The sequence below is a fragment of the Vipera ursinii genome (genome assembly GCF_947247035.1).
Source record: "Vipera ursinii genome assembly, chromosome: 1".
NCBI lineage: Eukaryota > Metazoa > Chordata > Lepidosauria > Squamata > Viperidae > Vipera > Vipera ursinii.
Window position 1 is genome coordinate 310,796,395 of NC_139512.1, and position 20,499 is coordinate 310,816,893.

Consider the following 20,499-nt stretch of genomic DNA (forward strand, 5'->3'; position numbering starts at 1 on the left):
AATCTTTAAGCCTCAAGAACAGCTTCTCTCAAATCCATTGCAAAAAACAGATACGAAACCAGAGCTGCTCTGAGGTTGCCATGTTATTTTCTTCCATATGATCTCTTGTATCTCTTCCTATTCATTACATAGCCAATTCTTCCTTTTTAGTGCTATTTTTTTGTATTATAAGTGCACCAGGGTTAACACTAACCAGCTACAGTATCTTTGAACAGAGTTCAAAGTAAAGTATCTTTGAACAGAGGTCATAAAGAGTTTTAAAAAGACTTTTTAAAAAGATTAATTACTGAAGGTAATTCCATGCTTAATATTTGCAGTTGTTTTCAGGCAATTAGGCTTCTTAAAGGGTTTCTTTAAAGCATGTTGGCTGGGGGAGAAATCTGGGGATTGAAGTCCATACATCTTAAAGCTGTTCAGGTTGAGAAACCGAAAGAAGCTTACTATCATCACCATCCAATATAAATCCCACAAACATCTTACCAACATTCCTCAGGGCAACTATACTTAATTTCTTTCTAGAAGAGCCAATAAAAGATTTATTAAGCCTTATTATGCAGAGGTGAGTTTGCCTCTACTCACAGTTGCTGCGCCAATACTAAATGCAAGTTAAAAGACAAAGAATTCAATCTAGTTAAAGCCAGAGGACATAATCAGTAGCATCCAAGGCAGGAACAAGTTATAGGTTGAGGATAAAGAAGAACCAGGGTTTAATTTGGTTACAGTAAAACCAGTAACTTTACTGATAGCAGGTCCTGCATTTTAGATGGTAGGACTGAATGAAAAAGAAAAAGGTAAAATGTAAATGAAACAGGAGAAATAACATTTCAGAACCCTGGAAGGTAGAAATCAGGTGACCATATGGAATGATTTGAAAAGAGATTCATGAGCATATACATAGAAAATGTATATTTGCATTTGCAGAACTGATGGTAGGTGACAAGTACAAAATTTTAGGGTTACCTGAGCTGAAATCCGGATGACCACAAGTACAGAAGCAAGACATAGAAAACATGACTTTGTTTGATATTACATCTAATATCTGTAATCCTAATAAAGCTGGCATGATTATCAACAAACAAGTCTGAAAAAGTTACCTGTATATGGGGCCAAGAAGCTTCTAATGTAGGCTCATCCTCTTCTGGATCAAAATCAGGATTTTCACTTGGAGGAAGTGTTCTAAAGATATTAGAGCTAATCTAGGGGAACATAGTCACATTTTAAAAGCTATTTTCAATCTGATTTTATTTAATACAATACATAACAAACATTTATGACTGAATACACTCACGTGCAACTACAAAATACTTTTAAGACCATTGTTTCATCTAGTCCAATATATACAGAATAACACAGCTGGAAGGGACCTTGGAGGTCTTCTAGCCCAACCCCCTGCTCGAGCAGTAGAGCCTATACCATTCTGGAAAAATGGCTGTCCAATCCCTTCTTAAAAGTCATGGAGCACCCGCAACTTCTAGAAGCAATCCATTCCACCGATTAATTGTTCTCATTGTCAGGAAATTTCTCTTAGTTCTAGATTGGATCTCTCTCTGATAATCTTTCATCCGTTATTTCTTGTCTTGCCCTCAGGTGCTTTGGAGAATAGGTCAAGCCCCTCTTTGCTGTGACACCCCTCAAATACTGGAAGACTATTGTTATTATTATTATTATTATTATTATTATTATTATTATTATTATTATTATTATTATTATTATTATTTAGATTTATATACCGCCCTTTCCCAAAGGACTCAGGGCGGTTTACAGGGTATTTAAAAGAAAATCCATAGAAAAGTTAAAACAATTAAAAAAGATTAAATGAAACCCTGAGAGAAAATAAAACCCCCAGTTAAAATTAAAAATTAAAAATTCTCAGCCTGGGCCAGAGAGCTCGAAGAGCCAGGTTTTCAGGTCCCGGCGGAATGAACGGAGGTCGGGGGCAGTCCTAAGCTCCACGGGCACCTTAGGCTTATGGCTATGTTCTACTTTCACAGTGACAATGTAATATGTAGGCAAATTATTTCTTGAAAAATCAGAGTCAGAACAACGGCAGATTCTAAATCTGTATCAATATGTATCTAAAAAGTAAAAAAAAGTATCTATCTGAAATATGCACATTTGTTTACAACACCTTACTTGATTCTATTAGTCGCTATGGAGGCTGACGTTATAAGGTATTGAAATCTATAAAGCTGCTCCTTCTCTGTCCCTGAAGCTTTAGAAGTCTTAATTACTATCATGTCACCCTATTTCTCTTTCTTAGTCTAGACATACGTAGTTGCTACGACTATTCATATAGTTTAGCCTCCAGTCCCCTAATCATCTTTGTTCCTCTTCTCTGTATTCTCTAGAATGGGGATCCCCAACCCTCAGTCCGTGGACTGGCACCGGGCCGTGCAAACAAGGGAAGCCCCATCCATGGGATGCAGGCAGCACACGAAACCACGCCCCCTCTGGTTTGCGGAAAAATCTTTCTACACAAAATTGGTCCCCGGTGCCCAAAAGGTTTGGGCCTCTGCTCTAGAGTCTCTGTATCTTTTTTTGTATTGTGCTGACCAGAACAGGATGCAATGTGTGGTCTTATCAGCCTTATCAGTGAAGTATAAAGTGGGATGGACACTTCATGTGATCTTGATACTATCCCTCTCTTGATACAGCCTAGGACTACATTGGTTTTTTTAGCAACTGCAGCATTTAAGTGGTTATATGGTTTCTACTCATTGGCAACAGCCTCTCCTAACATTGCTATCTATTTGGCAGACTGTGAACTAAACGTCATAATTACACGTATGCTCTCTGCAGTTCTAACCCTATTCTGAGCATATCTAGGAAAGCCAGAAGACTGTAGGCAAGGATTTATTCTCAGCAAAAGAGCATCAATCAGAAACAGAATTGCAACCCTAAGGATGAAATGGATGATGAAATTAAGGATGTAATCTTGGAGTCACTATCTTCATACCCTGATGCATCAAACTACCTTATAAGAAAGAACATTTGAGACTGCAGGAGCGAGTATCTATACTTCTGCAAAGGACAATAACACCAAGGGAAGATCAGAGACTAAAGAAATCATCAATATTGTTGGTTTCAATACTAGAGAAAACAATGATATTGCTGGAAGTAACAGACTGTAGCATACAGATAACTCCATAGTAGATGTAAGAAAAGGAATGGAAAATTATCCTGGCGGGGAATATTGTGATGATCAAAACAATTGATTGCAGGTAATATTAAGAATAAGAACTTTTGTACACATGCTCAAGACAACAAAACAATTAAAACTGATTGTTTCATGCAGAGGAGTATTCAATAACCTAATTGTTAAAATGATATAAATGATGTCCATTATAAAAATAGGTAGCATGTAGAAATCCAAGATATTTGGTAAGGTTCATTGGTATCAAGAGCCACACTGTGATGGAAAGTAATTATAGATACAAGGTCTCACATTAAGCTAACATAATTTAGTGGAATGTTAATGACTGGATTTCTCGGTTATTACAGAATAATCCCCAGTTTCTCCACAAAAGAGAGAGAGAGAGATGCATTATTTGAATCTGGTGAGCAAACCTTAGTAGCAGTAATCTCCACAAGAAGACTTTTTACAAGAAACCTTAAACATTTCTTTTCTTCTGCTAATAATTTCTATTACTTGGGTCTTTTAGCTGAAGGACTAAAAAAAAATTAACTACAGAATACCTGTATTTAGAAGAACACTAAATATAGTTATTTTGAAAACTGATAATAATTGTAGAAACTTTATCCAACAGTGCTACGTCAAAACTTTATAATTATATAGGATGATTATGTAACTAAACATGAATCAATGAAATGAATTTGTTTTTATAATTAATTTTATGTAATATTTTGCAATTAGTTCAGGCTTACTTGGTAACAGATATGCAAAGCAGCACTTGCACTACACAACAAAAATTTAATGTCTGTCACTTTTCTACTAATAATTTTTTGATTCCTGAAAACACTGACTACTATCTTTGGTCTGTTACATTCCAAAATTACAAATGTCTCTCATGAGGTTCATGAGAAAATTTGAAATTTTCTTGAATGTAATTCTATTATCTGAATGTCATAAAGGCATTTGACATAACTCTTCTACAATAAAAGAAGTATGAACAAAATCTCCTCAAACTAAGCAAGGGCAGTATGTAAACTGCTATCACTATAAGTCATTGAATGTCTGGAGAGTGTCTCCAAGAATAGTTCTCCATTTTCTTATTTTTTTTATTCTATATTACCAATTTATTTTGTTTGTTCTGAATTCAAGTACATCAGCTTGGAAGTTCTACCTATGCAAAAAAGAGGACTTTGTACTGGGACTCTGCCTACTTACTTAGAGCATAGAATAACAGGGTTGGAGCGGATCTTGTGGTCTTCTAGTCCCTGCTCAACCATTCTAGCCAAATGTTGTCCAATCTCTTCTTAAAGACCTCTAGTCATGAAGCACCCACAACCTCTGGAGGCAATCTTTTCCAGTGGTTAATTGTTGCCACTGACGGGATATTTCGTCTTAATTCTAGGTTGGATCTTTCTTGTTAAGCTTCCACCTGTTACTTCTTATCATACTCTCATGTGTTTGGGAGAATAGGCTGACCCCTCCCTTCTGTGACAGCTCCTCAAATATTGGAAGACTATTATCATGTCACCCCTAGTCTTTCTCTTCATTAGACTAGACATTCCCAGTTCCTGCAACCATTCATTGTATAGCTTTCAGGTCCCTAATTACCTTTGCTGTTCTTCCATGCACTTTTTCTAGAGTCTTAACGTATTTTTTTGTATTATGGTGACTGAAACTGGATGACTTACAAAGCCTTTCATGGCATGGGTCCGGATTACCTACGGCAACACCTGCGGCCGGCGTCAACTTCCCTCCATCCAGTGCGCTCCCACAGAGAGGGCCTCCTCAGGGTGCCTCCGATCAACGAATGCCGATTGGTGGCCCCCAGGGGGAGAGCGTTCTCTGTGGGCGCACCAGACCTATGGAACCGCTTACCGGTCGAGCTCTGGATGACCCCCAACCTTCGCTCCTTCCGGCGCGATCTCAAAACCTTCTTTTTTGAACAAGCTGGCCTGGTCTGACGGGATGGGGTTGGGTTTTTTATAATTAGTTTTAATTTTTAATATGTATCAATTACTACGGGCATAGTTGTTTAATCACTTTTTAATTTTTGTATCCTGTTTTTTATTATGTATTGCCCTGTTCACCGCCCTGAGTCCTTCGGGAGAAGGGCGGTATACAAATTAAATTATTAAATTAAATTAAATATAGTATTCCAGGTGTAGTTTTACCAGTGCAGTATAAAGCAGTACTAACACAATCTTGATCTTGATCCCTGGGAGTATATTGGCCTTTTTGGCAGTTGTGGCACACTGCTGGCTCATTCTTAAGTGTTTCTCCTCGAGGACTCCTAAATCCCTTTTACAGTTACTGCTGTTAAGCCAGGTACTACCTACTGTCCTACTCTATACCTGTGCATTTGGTTTTTCTTTCTTAAATATAAGATCTTAGTTTTGTCATCACTGAATTGCATTTTGTTACATAGGGCTTAGTGTTCAAGTCTGTCAAGACCCTTCTATATATTGAGTCTATCTTTTAAAGTGTTGGCTATTCCCCCCACTTGATATCAATTGCAAATTTAATGAGTTCCCCTTCAATCCCTTCATCTAGATCGGGGTAGGCAACCTTGGCTCTTTTATGACTTGTGGACTTCAACTCCCAGAATTCCTGAGCCAGCCATGCTGATCTAGATCATTATGAAGATGTTTAAGAGTAATGGATCTAAAACAGAACCTTGAGATACCCCATTGAATGCTTCCTTCTATTTAGATGAAATTCCATTCAGGACTGCACTTCTCCCATTCTCAAGTTACAAGTATGTTTCAGCTTGGGGAACTATGGATACTAATTTGATGAGCAAAATATTCCACCAATAGCAGCTTCTTGTAAGGTTTTCAGTTTAACCAAAACTGAAGAAAAGCCATATATTAACAACTATTCCCATCACTAGGCTTGTATTTATTTTCAAAGTAGCCATCTTTAGTAAATGAGAACACCATTCCACATCTATTTCAGTGTGAAGAAACTAATAAGGAATGACAATGAAACCTGACAACAGCCATGTTTGCAAAACAAAGATTTCTGTGAAATGTCTAAAATTTACAGCCATTTAAATAAATGAAAACATCACCATTAATTTTAGTATAAATGTAGTTTAATAAAACTCAAATCTGTCAAGAACCTGTTTTCTCAAGTGCTGAAATTAATGCTGCTACATATTTAGAACAGACCATTTGACCACTATTCTCCTACACAGACCACCTTTATAGCATATAGCATCAAGCTAGAAATGGTCTATTAACCTCTACTTTCTTTCTTTTTTGCAATTATCCATTGAAGATTTAGAAATAGCAGAGGTATTATATATTACATGATTTGGATGAGGGGATAGATGAGGAATTCATCAAATTTGCAGATGACACCAAGCTGGCAGGAATAGCCAATACTCCAGAAGATAGACTTAAGATACAGAAGGATCTTGACAGACTTAAACATTGGTCATCTAACAAAATGAAATTCAATAGTGAAAAAAATAAGGCAAGAAAAACCAAATGCACAGGTACAGTATAGGTAGTGCCTTGCTTAATAGTACTAACTGTGAGAGGGAACTCAGAGTCCTAGTGGACAATCACTTAAATATGAGCCAGCAGTGTGCTGCAGCTGCTAAAAAAGCCAACACAATGCTAGGCTGCATTAACAGAGGGATAGAATCAAGATCACATGAAATGTTAATACCACTTTATAATGCCTTGGTAAGACCACATTTGGAATACTGCATCCAGTTTTGGTTACCATGATGTAAAAAAGATGTTGAGACTCTAGAAAGAATACAGAGAAGAGCAACAAAGATGATTAGGGAACTGGAGGCTAAAACATATAAAGAACGGTTGCTGGAATTAGATATCTCTAGTTTAATGAAGAGAAGGACTAGCGGTAACATGATAGCAGTGTTCCAATATCTCAGTGGTTGCCACAAAGAAGAGGGGGTCAAGCTATTCTCCAAAGCACCTGAAGGCAGGACAAGAAGCAATGGATGGAAACTAAGGAGAGAAGCAACCTAGAACTAAGGAGAAATTTCCTGACAGAACAATTAATTAATCAGTGGAACACCTTACACCTCCAGAAGTTGTGAAAGCTCCAACAATGGAAATTTTTAAGAACAGACTGGACAACCATTTGTCTGAAATGGTATAGGGTTTCCTGCCTGAGCAGGGGGTTGGACTAGAACACTTCAAAGGTCCCTTTCAACTCTGTTATTTTGTTACATACAAAGCTATGCATGGATATACACTCCTTCAGTTCAGCTTTGCCTATTGAAAGCCAATTGTTTTCAAAGAACTTCAGCTGTACCTTTACAAACTGATTTTGCTTGTGTAGCAAAATATAACAAACAAGATTTTTAGAATCTAAAAGACATGGGCAGCTGACAGGAAATATTTTCAAGTTAATATCCATTTCTAGATCCCTGCTAATCCTGTTGTAACTTCTGTGGGATGATGAAATAAGCAAATTCTGATTGTTCTCTTTGACCATTCCATGACTTTGTCTTCCATAATGGTCATTTACAGAACCAGTGTGGGGACAGAGATGGTTCTGGTTGTAGTAAAGAGCCACAACTAGACAACAGTTTCTGAAAGGAACAGTTCAGATCCCAAGTAGGAAAGGTATTTAGATTCAGTACAGTGTTCACTACCTGTCAGTGGTTCCTTAAACAAGCAGCACTTCAGATCCAAATACTCTATACTCCTGAGCAGTGCTTTTTTTGTAAAAGAAAAAGGTGCCGGAACTCACACATGTCATACAACCCACCTTGCCTACTCTACAAGGTTCCATCCAAAAAAAGGTGCCGGAACTCCGTTCTGAGCGTTCTATGACAAAAAAAGCCCTGCTCCTGAGAAGAAAATATTGCGAACTTTTATTTAACCCCACATCTAGCTAGCTAACTTTAATTTTGTTTTTGTTCTATGTACCAGACTCCCAGAAGGGAGAACTGAATCCTGGGCCTTTGCAAAGTTCAATTTAGTCCTTGAAAAACGTTAGTATCTACCAGCATAGGCAACATTTTGACGACCAAAAGCCACAGTTAAATATTGTGAGGGAGGAGGAGTATTTTGATTTGATTTGTTTCTTGCAAAATTGAAGACTAATAAGCAGCATGATCATGGAAAATAACAAGATGTATATTACAGATTAAGAGAGCTCCGCAGATTTTTATATTTCCAAATTATACAACAAGGTGCCTTGTTTGTTTAAACTACAGTAAGCCTTTTTGCGTCTTAAAGCAAACTGTCATTATTTCCCTCCTGAGTGTGATAATAAACTGTTATAATTGATTTTTAGCCATCGCACTACTAAAACTAAATTTTGATGGTACAAAGATAAAGGGGTTTTTGCATGTCACAAGGTACTGAACAAGGAAGAACCAAGGTGATACCACAAGAAGCTAGGAATTAAAATACAGCACAGTAGAACTGAGGGATAGTATACATTTACATATAAAATAGTCCATTTTATTTCAGTTTTTCTGAATGTATGCTTATGTTTCCCACTTAATATTATCAGAGTTTTCAGTAGGTCCTACTGATATCTAAAATGAATCCAAGTGAAAAAATAACATCAGTATGAAACATTTCATTTATATGATAAATAATCAAACAAGCTATTTATTGGTGTGAAAAAATCACCCTTTAGACCAATTTTAATGTTAAATTTTAACTACAAGAGATTAACTGCAAAACCACTATCTAATTGCCACAAAAAAGGCAACTCAGAAGACAGACAAGTCTTTAATAAATTTCATTTCTAAATCCTTTCAAAGGAGTTATAGTTCACATGACTTACTTACCATTTTTACAATTTCTGAATATGCTGATTCAGTAATCACACCACGATTTGTAGAAACATACTCCACTAATTCATTCAGTGTTGCTCTTTTAATTTCTTTGCTCCTTAAGTCAGAGACAGAGTCCATGAAATCAAATAATACACAGCACTGCTGTAATTTCTGACAGAAGAGAACTTGCTGGTCATTTGAAGTGGCATCTATAAAAGGAAAAAAGTGAATTAGAATTTACTGTTCTATAAATTTTAGTATATAGGTCAAATATGTGGTTTATTTAATATCACATTTGTAGTATATCTTTCCTCAGGAAGTTCAAGGTAGTAGTTACTAGAGTCTCATAAAATTGTGTTCAAAACATGCTGTGTTAGGTTGAGACACAGTGATTGGTCCAAGGATATTCAATATGTTCTATGATCAAGTACGACATCTTATTTAAATACCTTAACTGTTTTAAAATAACTTATCTAAACTAATTGTTCAATGATTAGTTGAACAGATATTCCATTATTCAACCTATGAATCTTATCTATGGAGTCCCTCTACACAAAATATGATTATTCAACAACAGGAACAGAACTACGAAAAATGCATTATGAACACTGAATTTAAATTTGGTCTTCTAGCCTAATCTCTAAAATACTATTCCTGATACTGACAAAACAGTTAAATAAATTTCAGAGAATAAAGCAGCATATTTTCCACACATAAGAAATGACTATCCTTTCTTGGAGAGAAAATCAGAATTAAATTTACATTGAGTGCTGAATGCAAATTTTTATACCTATTTATGTTACCAAACTTTTGCATAGTAATTAAGAGAGTTAAACCTTGCTTGCTAACTGTCTTATACCACAACTGTTCAAAGTTACAATGATGAAAAATAACTTTGCGACCATGGCATTCATTTACAATCTTTGCAGCACCTCCTTCAGTCACATGTTCTCGATTACAGTCAATTAGTACACATTGTCCGATGCCTCACTCTTTTCTTTTCTTTTTTCCTTTTGTAGAGCAGAGAGATTGGAGAGGAAGGGACAAAAAGAGAGAAAGCAAGCACATGATGGGGCATACTCATTGAAAGAATGTGTTACTGCAGTCTGTTTGCTTAATGCACTTGGGGCTGTGCATTCCTTTCAAAATGTATTCCCCATCGTGTGCCTGCTTTTTCTTTTGCAATCCCTTCCTGCCTAATGAATGTAAATACAAAACATTAATTCCCTTCTTCTAATTATCCCAGGGCTTAGGTAAGCATTCCAAAGGGTGGGGGAGTGGAGGAAAAGGAAAGCTGCAGTAAAATCTTAAGCACAGTCACGTGATTTCCCACTTAGTATTATGCAATTGTGGTAGTTAAACAAGGTGTCAACGCTGCTAAAATGGGATGTTCTTGCTTTGACAACATATGGAGATGCAGCCTTTTTCTTTCCTATGCTTTATTCTTAGAATTACATAATACTGGGGGAGAAGGAGGAATGTGATGGGAGTTAGTTAGACATAACAATATTGTAAAAGTGTATGAACTCATGGGCTTTTGAAATAAGAGATGATAAGAGATGGCAGGCTAGACAACAGGAGGGAAAACCTGCAATTCAAACTAATTAGAAAATGTGATTTATGACTGCTAATTAGAGGAGGGAATTGTGTTTGATACTATGTGCTAAGGGGAGAATTCAGATTTTGGCTTCGACCATGTATGTGCCGAAGCTATGCTACTTGAATAAAGATTCTTTAAGGTAAACAATGCCTTGAAGTTCTTTGAAGAGTTTTATTTGTCAGAACCATGACACAAGGACTATATATATATATGCTGAACTTTTCAAGCAAAATTATTTAAAAATTGTTAATTGCCAAAATTATGAGAATTTTATGTGAAAACATGATGCATCTATCTTATCTAGTTTAGACTATTTCCCATTGTAAAAGCAAAGGTTAGAAATAAAAGAATTTCAGCTGATTATCACAGGGTTAATTTTTTCACCTCTTGAGTCTGTTGGCTCTGCTGTTCTTGGTTTCTTTGCTTTCTCAGAAGTTTAGCTCTTTCTTTTTCCTCCAATTACACAACCACAAAGTTTGAAATCTCATTGCCAATACAAAATATAATCAGCAATATCTTTCTCTCACTCACTCTCACCTATCTCATGGGGTTCCCTAAAAGACTCTTATTACATTGCTATAACTTTTATAAATTTCTCTGAGCAGTTAGATATGAGATTTATTTCAAAACACTAATAACTATTCATATTAGCAGAACAACTTCAATCAGAAACCACATGAATCTGAATTTTGCCATCAGTCTTGGTTATACAAGTTACATTTGGAAAAGGACTGTGAGCTAAAATTAGCAAGTAAATGACCTCAAATGATCGTTTGAAGTCAATTATAGCAATAGATTTAGAAATGAAGTGAAATCTTCCACAAGCCACAAAATGGAGTAGAGAATCAGTCTCGGCTTACAACTGGTTGTAATGGCTGAGGCTGCTGTGAGCTGAATTCCAACAATTGTGGAGGGCTACATATTCCGTATGCATATGAGACAATAAAACTTTAAAATATGCGATACTCATTTCCAATGCAGACATAGCACACAATAAGATAAGCAAAATTTCTCCAAATATTTTGCCAATTTGAAACAAACACAAAGGTAATGTTCACTATGCATTTTGCACTCTTGAAAATAGGCATGCAACTGTAAGGTATATATTGTTAACTTACATGCATATAATGTACATATTGTTGTGTACATTTTGGTACTGATTCTGTTTTGATTGTAAGCCACCTTAAGTCATTTGGGTTCAACAGCATATTCATTTTATAAATAAATAAATAATTGTAGATAATGAATCTTGGTAAAAAGGAGGACTGCTTGTTCAAGCTTTATCAGGGTAGCATGTGCATGGCAAGGCTATTGGAAAATGACCCTCAAGTATCTTATTATTCCTGCCAAATGAAAGATGTGGCCACTGTGCTTGTTTTAGCACAAATTTCATTTTGAGAAGATCTGAAAAAAAATGATGCCAGGGAGGCTTCAACAAGGATGGTGTCTCTTGTGTTCTCAGGCCATTTAACAGAGGAAAAGAGCATGAATTAAAACCATGGGGATTCAAAATAAATCTAAGTCACAAAAGATCATCTATAGCAATTTGCATGATTGGAGGGCTCAGTTTTCACCTTAGACAGTGGCTACTCTCAGGCTCTACAATACCAAATTTTAAGGGAACAAACTAGAAATAATATAAAAATTAGGAAATCAGAATCACTGAATTGTACCAAAAGGAAATTACAAATAGCTTTATCACAGTCATTAACCAGCAGAAACCAAAAAGAAATAACCACAACATATTTATAAAATACAAATACACAAGGAAGTTGTATTGAACAAATATCACATGGACAATCTAAGAGATGACAATCTTTATACTGAAACAATGCATTTTATCCTGGATGACTAAAACGTCACAGCTGATTTTTCAATACTGAAATTTAGTATCCTGAAGCAATAAACAACAAACTTTATAAATTTAGACGAAACTGAAACTGCCAGCCAGGACAAATATATTCAAAACTGACTGCTAAAAGAACAGAAGAACCCTATAATGGAAAAAAGGTTATTTTTAAAGTAAGGTTATTTCAGTGTGACCCTCAAGCTGGCAAACACATGACCTATTTTGAGCTGTGCATGTTTGGTAACCACACTGTGGTTTCCAGCACAAGAGCAAAATCTAACTGGCTCAGGATATCTTGACATGAAGGTTATTAAAGACAGTCACAAGCTTAGTCCCAAAACATCTTTGTGTTACATTCACATAAATAAATTCAGATCTATGAAAAAATGCTGACAGGAGAGCACAATCCTATGGGTTATATCTGCTTCATCTAGAAAGTATTAATGCCACAATGCATCTAGGGAGACTTGCAGAATGCTGATAATTTTCATAAATACTTATCTGAGTAACTAACAAATATCAGGCATAGCCTTAGGATCAATTTGAAGGCAAAAGTGCTGAGAAAGACATTAACTATTTCAGATCATGGGTGTTGTTTTTGTCCAATTAGCTAAATTATACGTACTTTGTTTATGGGTAGATTTCTAAACTTATACCCTGTTTTATTCTTTTCACAGAAATTTGAACAATTTGTTGCATATTTTTGACATTTTGTTTACTTTCATTCATTTTCAAAACTAAAGTAAAAGTTTTTAATATTTTAATTTTTAAAACTCAAGTTCTAGAAGTACAAAAAACAATACATAAATCATGCTGCAGTGTGTCATAAGGGCATAATAAAGTCCCTAATGTGATTTTTTAAAATATAAATCCTAATTAAGCCGCCCTGAGTCTTCGGAGAAGGGCGGGATATAAATGGAATTAAAATAAATAAATAAATAAATAATTATAATTTAAATTACTGAAAATAATTAAATAGTATAGGGATTGCAAAATGCGGTATCTTGGTGATTTAAGATTACTATTCTAATCATGATATTGATAGAACAAGTTTCATCTAGAGTTTCTGAGCCAATAATGGTAAGCTGATGCTGACCAGATGGTTTGGTTCAGGCTCCTATTTAACAATCTTGATGCTGCCACAGCATAATTTACCACTAATAGTAGCATAATCTATGGGGCGAAACCAGATAAAATGCCAAACTAAATATCCTAATAGGAACATCAAGTGTTTCATCTTGGTTATTATGAGCTGCTAAGCAACTAAGATGAGGACACAGGTTAACAAAGAATGGAAAAAAGAAGGAAACAATTTGTTGCTAATGTTGCATAAGTAGTTGCAAATGCCTGACTTACATTACATTTAGACTTAATAACAATAGTCACAACCCATCTATTTAGAAGTACAAAAAAAAATAATTACACTTGATATTGAGTAACATTTTATAGCAAGTTACATTATCTCTACTTGAACTGCAAAAATACAACTATAATTAAAATAAATAACATAATAAATGACACAGAAATAATATAGGTGTTAACACTCCATATAATTTAGAGCTATTAGGCATCTAAGGACATCCTACCTGCCTGGCCAGATTTCACAATTATTCCTAGATTTCAGTTTAAGAAATCTAAATATATACAACTTATGTAAATATAAGCCAGTAAATTTGAACAGTAACTCATCTTATTCAATAAATTATGGCAATTCAATTTTATGCCTACACAGTTAGACTGTAACACAACTTGAATGCCATAATCATGGAAAAAGAAATATAATACTATGCTGCCCCACAAGATGTTGAAGATTTAAATAGAAGTTTAATATGAAGATTGCCAATGGGCAGCTACTATACTTAGTTGTTAATGTTCACTGACATTTATTTTTTTAAAAACCAAGTGTTCTAAGAAGGTCACTTCTTGAAAAACTCATGTTAAGAACAGTCTCTGGAAAAATTACTGCACAAAAACAATTTTAATGATCCATACTTTAAAATATTATATATAAAGATACAATTTTTTTTCATTTCTGGAAAAAATATAATTTTCTCTTCCAAAGAAATACATCTGCATTCAGTAATATATCAATTACTAAAATACAGAAAAATGTAAAATCTCTTTTGTGTTGAATTCAATTCCCAACTGAGATTTCATGTATTTTTCATGTTAATAATGAGAAAGTTGTTTTGTCATTTTCTTCTTCCAGGGTTGATTTTTGTTTTCAAACTTCCCAGCCCTATACAGCTTTGGTATTTCCCAGAATCTTCTTTCCAAATGCTATCCAGGATTGACCTTGCCTAGCTTTTTGAGACCAACCAAAACTGGCTAGTTATTATGCAAGTAAAACAAAGTCTATTAAAATAAGAATCAAGAGGGCTATGCAGCCGCTCTACAACAATAGCTGTTTTTTAAACCCCCACCTCCAGAATAACAACCCTACGTAGCCCAGAAAATTGAGTCTAAAGGAATTTTCCAGAGGTAAGGCAAAGGAGTAGCTGCAAAGAACAAAGGAAGTCTGTAATTAATGTATCTATCTGTAGAAAGCATTTTGGGTGAGGGGTAGATGAGCTCCGCTGCTGTTGATGATGTTAACATTTTATCCTTGTGCGCTGGGTGGGGAGAAATGGAGGTGGGTGAGGGGTGGCCTGTTTGGGAAGTTTGTTTTAATCTTGTAAACTGCTCAGAATGACTTATACGAGATGGAGGACTGTATAAATAAATAAAGCCTAAGTTCAAATAAGGATGATGGATGCTTTTGGCAGCAGGAGAAAATATAGTTTCGTTAATATACTGAAATATACTACAGTGGTACCTTGGTATTTGTTAATTGGTTCTGGGAGGTGCAACAAATATTAAAAACGAGTGCCAAACCAACCACGCGACTTACCACATGACCCTTTGTTTCTACTGGAAGGACTTGTTGTCTCTCCCTTTTCCTCTGTCAGTGACCTTCCCAGCATGGCCGACTTTCTGTCCACCCTCTATGGTCCTCCCCTTTTTGTATCACAGCGTGTCGAGAACCAAACAAACGAGTACCAGTGTTTGCATGAGATTGTTACACATGCTTCATCATTTGGATCCCTTACCAACCTTGCAGATGCCGCAATGGAAGCTGCAGTGGAAATCAATTCTAAAATCTATGAATGCTTTTTTTTAAAGTGTGACTTTAAAATCAGTTATTCTTTGCAATTTATTCAATTGCAAATCTTCCATTGAGAAATTATGGTATTTTTTCGGACTTGTCAATGAACATAATTTTAGACAGAATAAGAGTTTGGTATCAATCTTTTTCAATGTTTATGTGTAGGGATTTTTTTTTAGATTTAATATAGACACCCGTGGATAGTTTACCAAATGTAATTCATAAACAAAATGAAATAGTCCATACTAAAATAACTATTAACACTCAGTACAACTTACCCGCCCTCTGAACATATTAACCCCAAACCTGGGACCAAAGCAAGGTTTTAAAAGCATGGAGGAACCCCAGGAGAGAGGACACCATACTCTGAGATTATCTCAGAGGGCAGGAGCCACAACACAGAAGACATATTTGCTAGGCCGTATAAGGTGACAACATTTAACAGAAGGGACATGGATAGCACCCACTCTACCTAATTACCATGTAGGCAGAACCAATGAAGAAAAACAGTCATTTAAATCAGTGGTCACAACCTTTTTGGCAGAGGACTGGTTTCGTGGAAGCCATTTTTTCCATGAAGGAGGGGAGGAGGAGGAGCCCACAACCTAGATCCCTTGAATGTGCAGGTTATAGTAGGGTTTGCACTCTATGAGAATCTAATGCCTGATGATCTGAGGTGGAGCTGGGTTGATGATAATAGCGCTGGGGAATGACTGCACATAAAGATGAAGCTTCGCTCACTCACCTGCTGCTCACCTCCAGCTGTGCAGCCCAGCTCCTAACAGGCCACAGACTGGGGATCCCTGCTTTAGATAACCGTTTTTTGTCATGAAAGGCTTCAGAACAGCACAATAGCAAAACCAATAGCACTTAGACTTATACTGCCCTATAGTGCTTTACAGCACTCTCTGGGCTGTTTACAGTATCAGGAGATTGCCCCCAATAATCTGAGTCCTCATTTTACTCACCCTAGAAGAATGAAAATCTAGGTCAACCTTGAGCCCCATCAGGATCGAACTCCAGGCTGTGGACAGAGTTAACCTGCAGTACTGCATTCTAACTACTGTGCCACCAGGACTCCTGGTTGTTTAGAGATAACAACCAACATCTTGAATTGTACCCTGAGGTCAAATGACATTCAATGCAGCTTGCAAACAGTGGTGACATAAGGGTATGAAAACTGCCCCTTACTGTATTTTGAACTAGTTGTAGCTTCTAGATGATCTTCAAGGGCAGCCCTATGTAGAGCACACTGTAGTAGTCTCATTGAGGTGTCTAGGACATGAATGACTCCCTGCAGAACCTCTCCAACAAGGAAAGAGTGCAACTCATTCATATGATGTATCTCTCCAAAGATCTTTCTAGACACAACTGCCACATACTCTTTAAGCAACAGCTGTGAGTCCAAAGGGACCCCAAAGTTAAGTCCCAGTCTTGAAGGAAGTGCAACCCCATCAATCACCTACAATTAAAATGGGTGGGAAGGGGGGAGGGCTATCAAACAGCCATAGCCATTCAGTCTTGTCAGGACTGAGCAAAAGTCTGTTCTAACCATCCAGACACAAAATAGCACCAGAAACTGGGTCAGTACCTTAAAGCTTCATTTGCACAGCCCAGGATTGAAACACAAAGCTGGGTAATACCAGTATAATTATGATACTGAACCCCAAACCAAATGGATAACCTCACTCAGCAAGTTCGTGTAGATGTTAAACAGTAAGGGAAAAGCCTGGGGAACCCTACATGTGAGGCATTGTGGGCACAATCTTTTCTCTTCCATCAACAGCAATGAGGAATAAGGTGAGCACAGTGCCTCCCACTCCAACTCCCACAGTCGGCTCAAGATGCCACATCGAAAGCCACTAAAAAGTAAACTTGCACAGCAAAATGCATCTAATTTGTATTCTAATTTTAATACTTATAAAAACCCAGGATCTTGTTCCTGATGTATGATAGATCTTGATTAAATCTAGAGAGAAGATTCAGGTTGGAATCTCTACTTCCTGAAAAGTAAGTAGGCTCTATTGAAATCATTGGGATTTACAGTGAAGTTCCAAGAATATTAACTCAACAGTATAAGTCAACCTTCCAAAAAATGTTTTTATTAATTCTTTAGAAAAATCATTCATTATTTCATAGAAGGCATTCACAAATTTGGCATAATGAGCCCCAGAAGATAAGCCCCTTTCATAATTCTGTAAGGTAATGTAAAGTGACATATGATTCATCAAGCAGTGTCCATTGTTGTTTTTGGGTTTTTTCTTCAAATATTCAAATCAAACTAATTTTTTGTATAATAAATGAGTCAAGAAGAATCTCATAAAACATTTAGTCCACACTCTTACATGATAAGTACAGGAATCCGCTAAAACATCTCCATTTCCATCAAGGGATACATACTAGTGTACTATTCATAGCAGACTGTGCCATGGCTTAAGTACTGTTTATCAGGAAATTCTTCATAATACTGAGTTCCAAATCTATTTTCTAAAGTACAAGAGAGCACCATTTAACAAGTGTAAAGTACAATCAAGCTTTTGCTTCTCATATCTATATGCAGCCATTTGCAAGCTTGGTATTACTTCTCAAAAATTGTTTGCTGTCTATGAGTACACAACATACAATATGTAAAACTAGGGAACTTTCATAAAAACATTTATATGTTGAGAGACTTTGCTAAATGAGACAAGATATGCTATGCCAACAGCACTCCCTTGGTCTATGAAACCATTCACTCTGTCATAAGAAGAGATAAAGCTAATATGATATGACTTGTTTTTGGAAAAACATTGATGACTCCTAATAATCCTAGTGACTCCTAATATTCATTCTTTTCCTAACAGACAAGTACTTGATAATCCATTCAAGTGTCTTTCAAAATTCAGATGTTAACCTAGTTGGTCTGTGGTTTTCCAGATCCTCCTTCTTCTTTATAAATATTGGAACTACAATTTCTCTTCTTCATTCCTCCAGCAATTTATCAATTTTCCAGAATTTTCAGAGGTTTTAGATAATTCTGAGAACACTTCCACTGGCTCCTTCAACAGCCTGGAATATATTTCATCTGGCCCTGGAGACACATGTTTATTTAAGGTGGCAGGGAGAATTCCTAGAATCCTTTTCTCTGAGCTGTGTTTCCCCTCTTGTTTGCCTCAGGAATATTAGGTAGGCTCTCTCCCTTTCTCTGAGAGAAGACAGATCCAAAGAGTGTTAAACAGTTCCACCTTCTTCCTATTTCCTGTTATTACTTCCCATTTTTCCTGCATGACAGACCAACATCCTCCTTGACCATACTTTTATTTTGGATCTACTTTTCCCAAAATTGTTATTCTAGTTTGCATTCCTCATCTCATTTTAACTTTAATCTTCCTTCTTCTATCCTTGCTGTTTCAAATTACCAGTGTATGTTCCCCACTTAACTGTTAGTCCCCATTTTCTATACATTTTTTTTAGCTTTCAGCTTTTTATTCATCCACATAAACCTCTTCAGTCTTTTCTTTCTATTTTTCCATTTATGTGAGTTGTTTGTGCTTGTGCTTTCAGCATCATATTTTTCAAGATGTTCTATCTCTCTTGGGCTTGTTTATCTTTCAGGATTTTGAGCATTATAGGTGGGGTTTATTAAAATCTGCTTTCTTGAAGACAAATTTGAATATTATATACTGAGAGAAGGGAGGATTATGTAAGGTCTTTACATGAAAGTTAAAAAGATCTACTACGGAAGGCAATTCCTTAGTGATACAATATTCCCAAATGGACTCTGCTATATGACATTGGCTTTGTGCAATTTGTTTGATCAAAAATTGTCAGGAAAGGCTTGGGCTGTACATGGTAATTATTCCATTGCCTTAGGGAGTCTCTCCTTAAAGCAAGAACAACTGATCTACTTCTAATAGGTTTAGATTCTTAAAGGGAAAAAAACCCTAACATTTGGCAGCTAGTCAAAATCACAAGCAAGGAGATTTTCTCACTGTTTTGTTACTGTAACCTCATGAAAATATGCAGTCAGACATCTAGATAAAATTCGTGATAGGGATGACATTACTCAGCCATCATTTCAATTTGTATATAACATTCTTCTGTCAAAAAGAATTGCCACTTCTTACACCAAGTTACACTGTCCTGATTACATACCAGAGAGGTATAAAATGAATATGTTGTAAACAAATACTTATAGGAATGACCACTAAATGACCAGAAATCAAGTGAATGATATAATATGGGTTTCCAATAAACAGCAATAATTTAATGCAGATTTGGTCAAGATGAATGGCACAATATGTTCTACTACAAACAGTAGTATTCATCCTATATCAGTGATGGCGAACCTTTTAGAGACCGAGCGCCCAAACTGCAACCCAAAACCCACTTATGTATCGTCGGGTGCCGAGTGGGCGTGGCCAATTGGGTCGCATGGCCCATTAGGTGAGTGTAGCTGCGGTGGTAACGGCAGACTGGGTGGGACTAAAAAGTTCAATCAATCAATTCCAACTTTGCGAGATCTTTTTTTTCCTGCGAGAAGTTAAGATTGATTGATTGATTGAACCTTTTTTTTGCACATGGTGGTGGAGGCCTAAAGTGAAAAGGTTTTATAAAACCCAGCTGAAGGCCTAGGACTGGGGTGACGGTGCGTGTGGCCACAGAGAGGGCTCTGCATGCCACCTGTGGCACGCGTGCCATAGGTTCGCCACCACGGTCCTATATCTTTTTAAATCTCTGATTTTTTACCATTATACAAGCAAAATGCATGTCCCATATTTATGTCTGCATTATTCTTCTATAAAACACCCTTTTAGGACCCTGCAATCTTTTGATTTGGGGTAGAATCAAGGTGATTGAATGGAGCTGAGCGTTTACTAGCCAGATGCCCTTCCTGACATTATGCACAGTTCCCAGCAGACATTTTTATCTGTGTCCTAGGAGAGAAACATCTCCCACTACCTAAGGTTGAATGCTTAACCTTCCAATTGGTTGGCAAGTGTCTTTACCACTAGGCTCA

The 20,499-nt window shown here is 36.4% G+C and overlaps 1 protein-coding gene across 1 annotated transcript in view; it reads right to left on the minus strand.

Annotated features, from left to right (window-relative positions):
• PPP2R5A (protein phosphatase 2 regulatory subunit B'alpha) overlaps positions 1 to 20,499 on the minus strand; it is a 54,248-nt gene that overhangs the window by 25,949 nt on the left and 7,800 nt on the right. The window contains exons 2-3 of the mRNA XM_083379521.1: positions 8,919 to 9,115; positions 1,095 to 1,196 (exon numbers count right to left, since the gene is read on the minus strand). Of these exons, the coding sequence (XP_083235647.1) occupies positions 1,095 to 1,196; positions 8,919 to 9,115 (299 nt within the window). The remainder of the gene's footprint in view (positions 1 to 1,094; positions 1,197 to 8,918; positions 9,116 to 20,499) is intronic.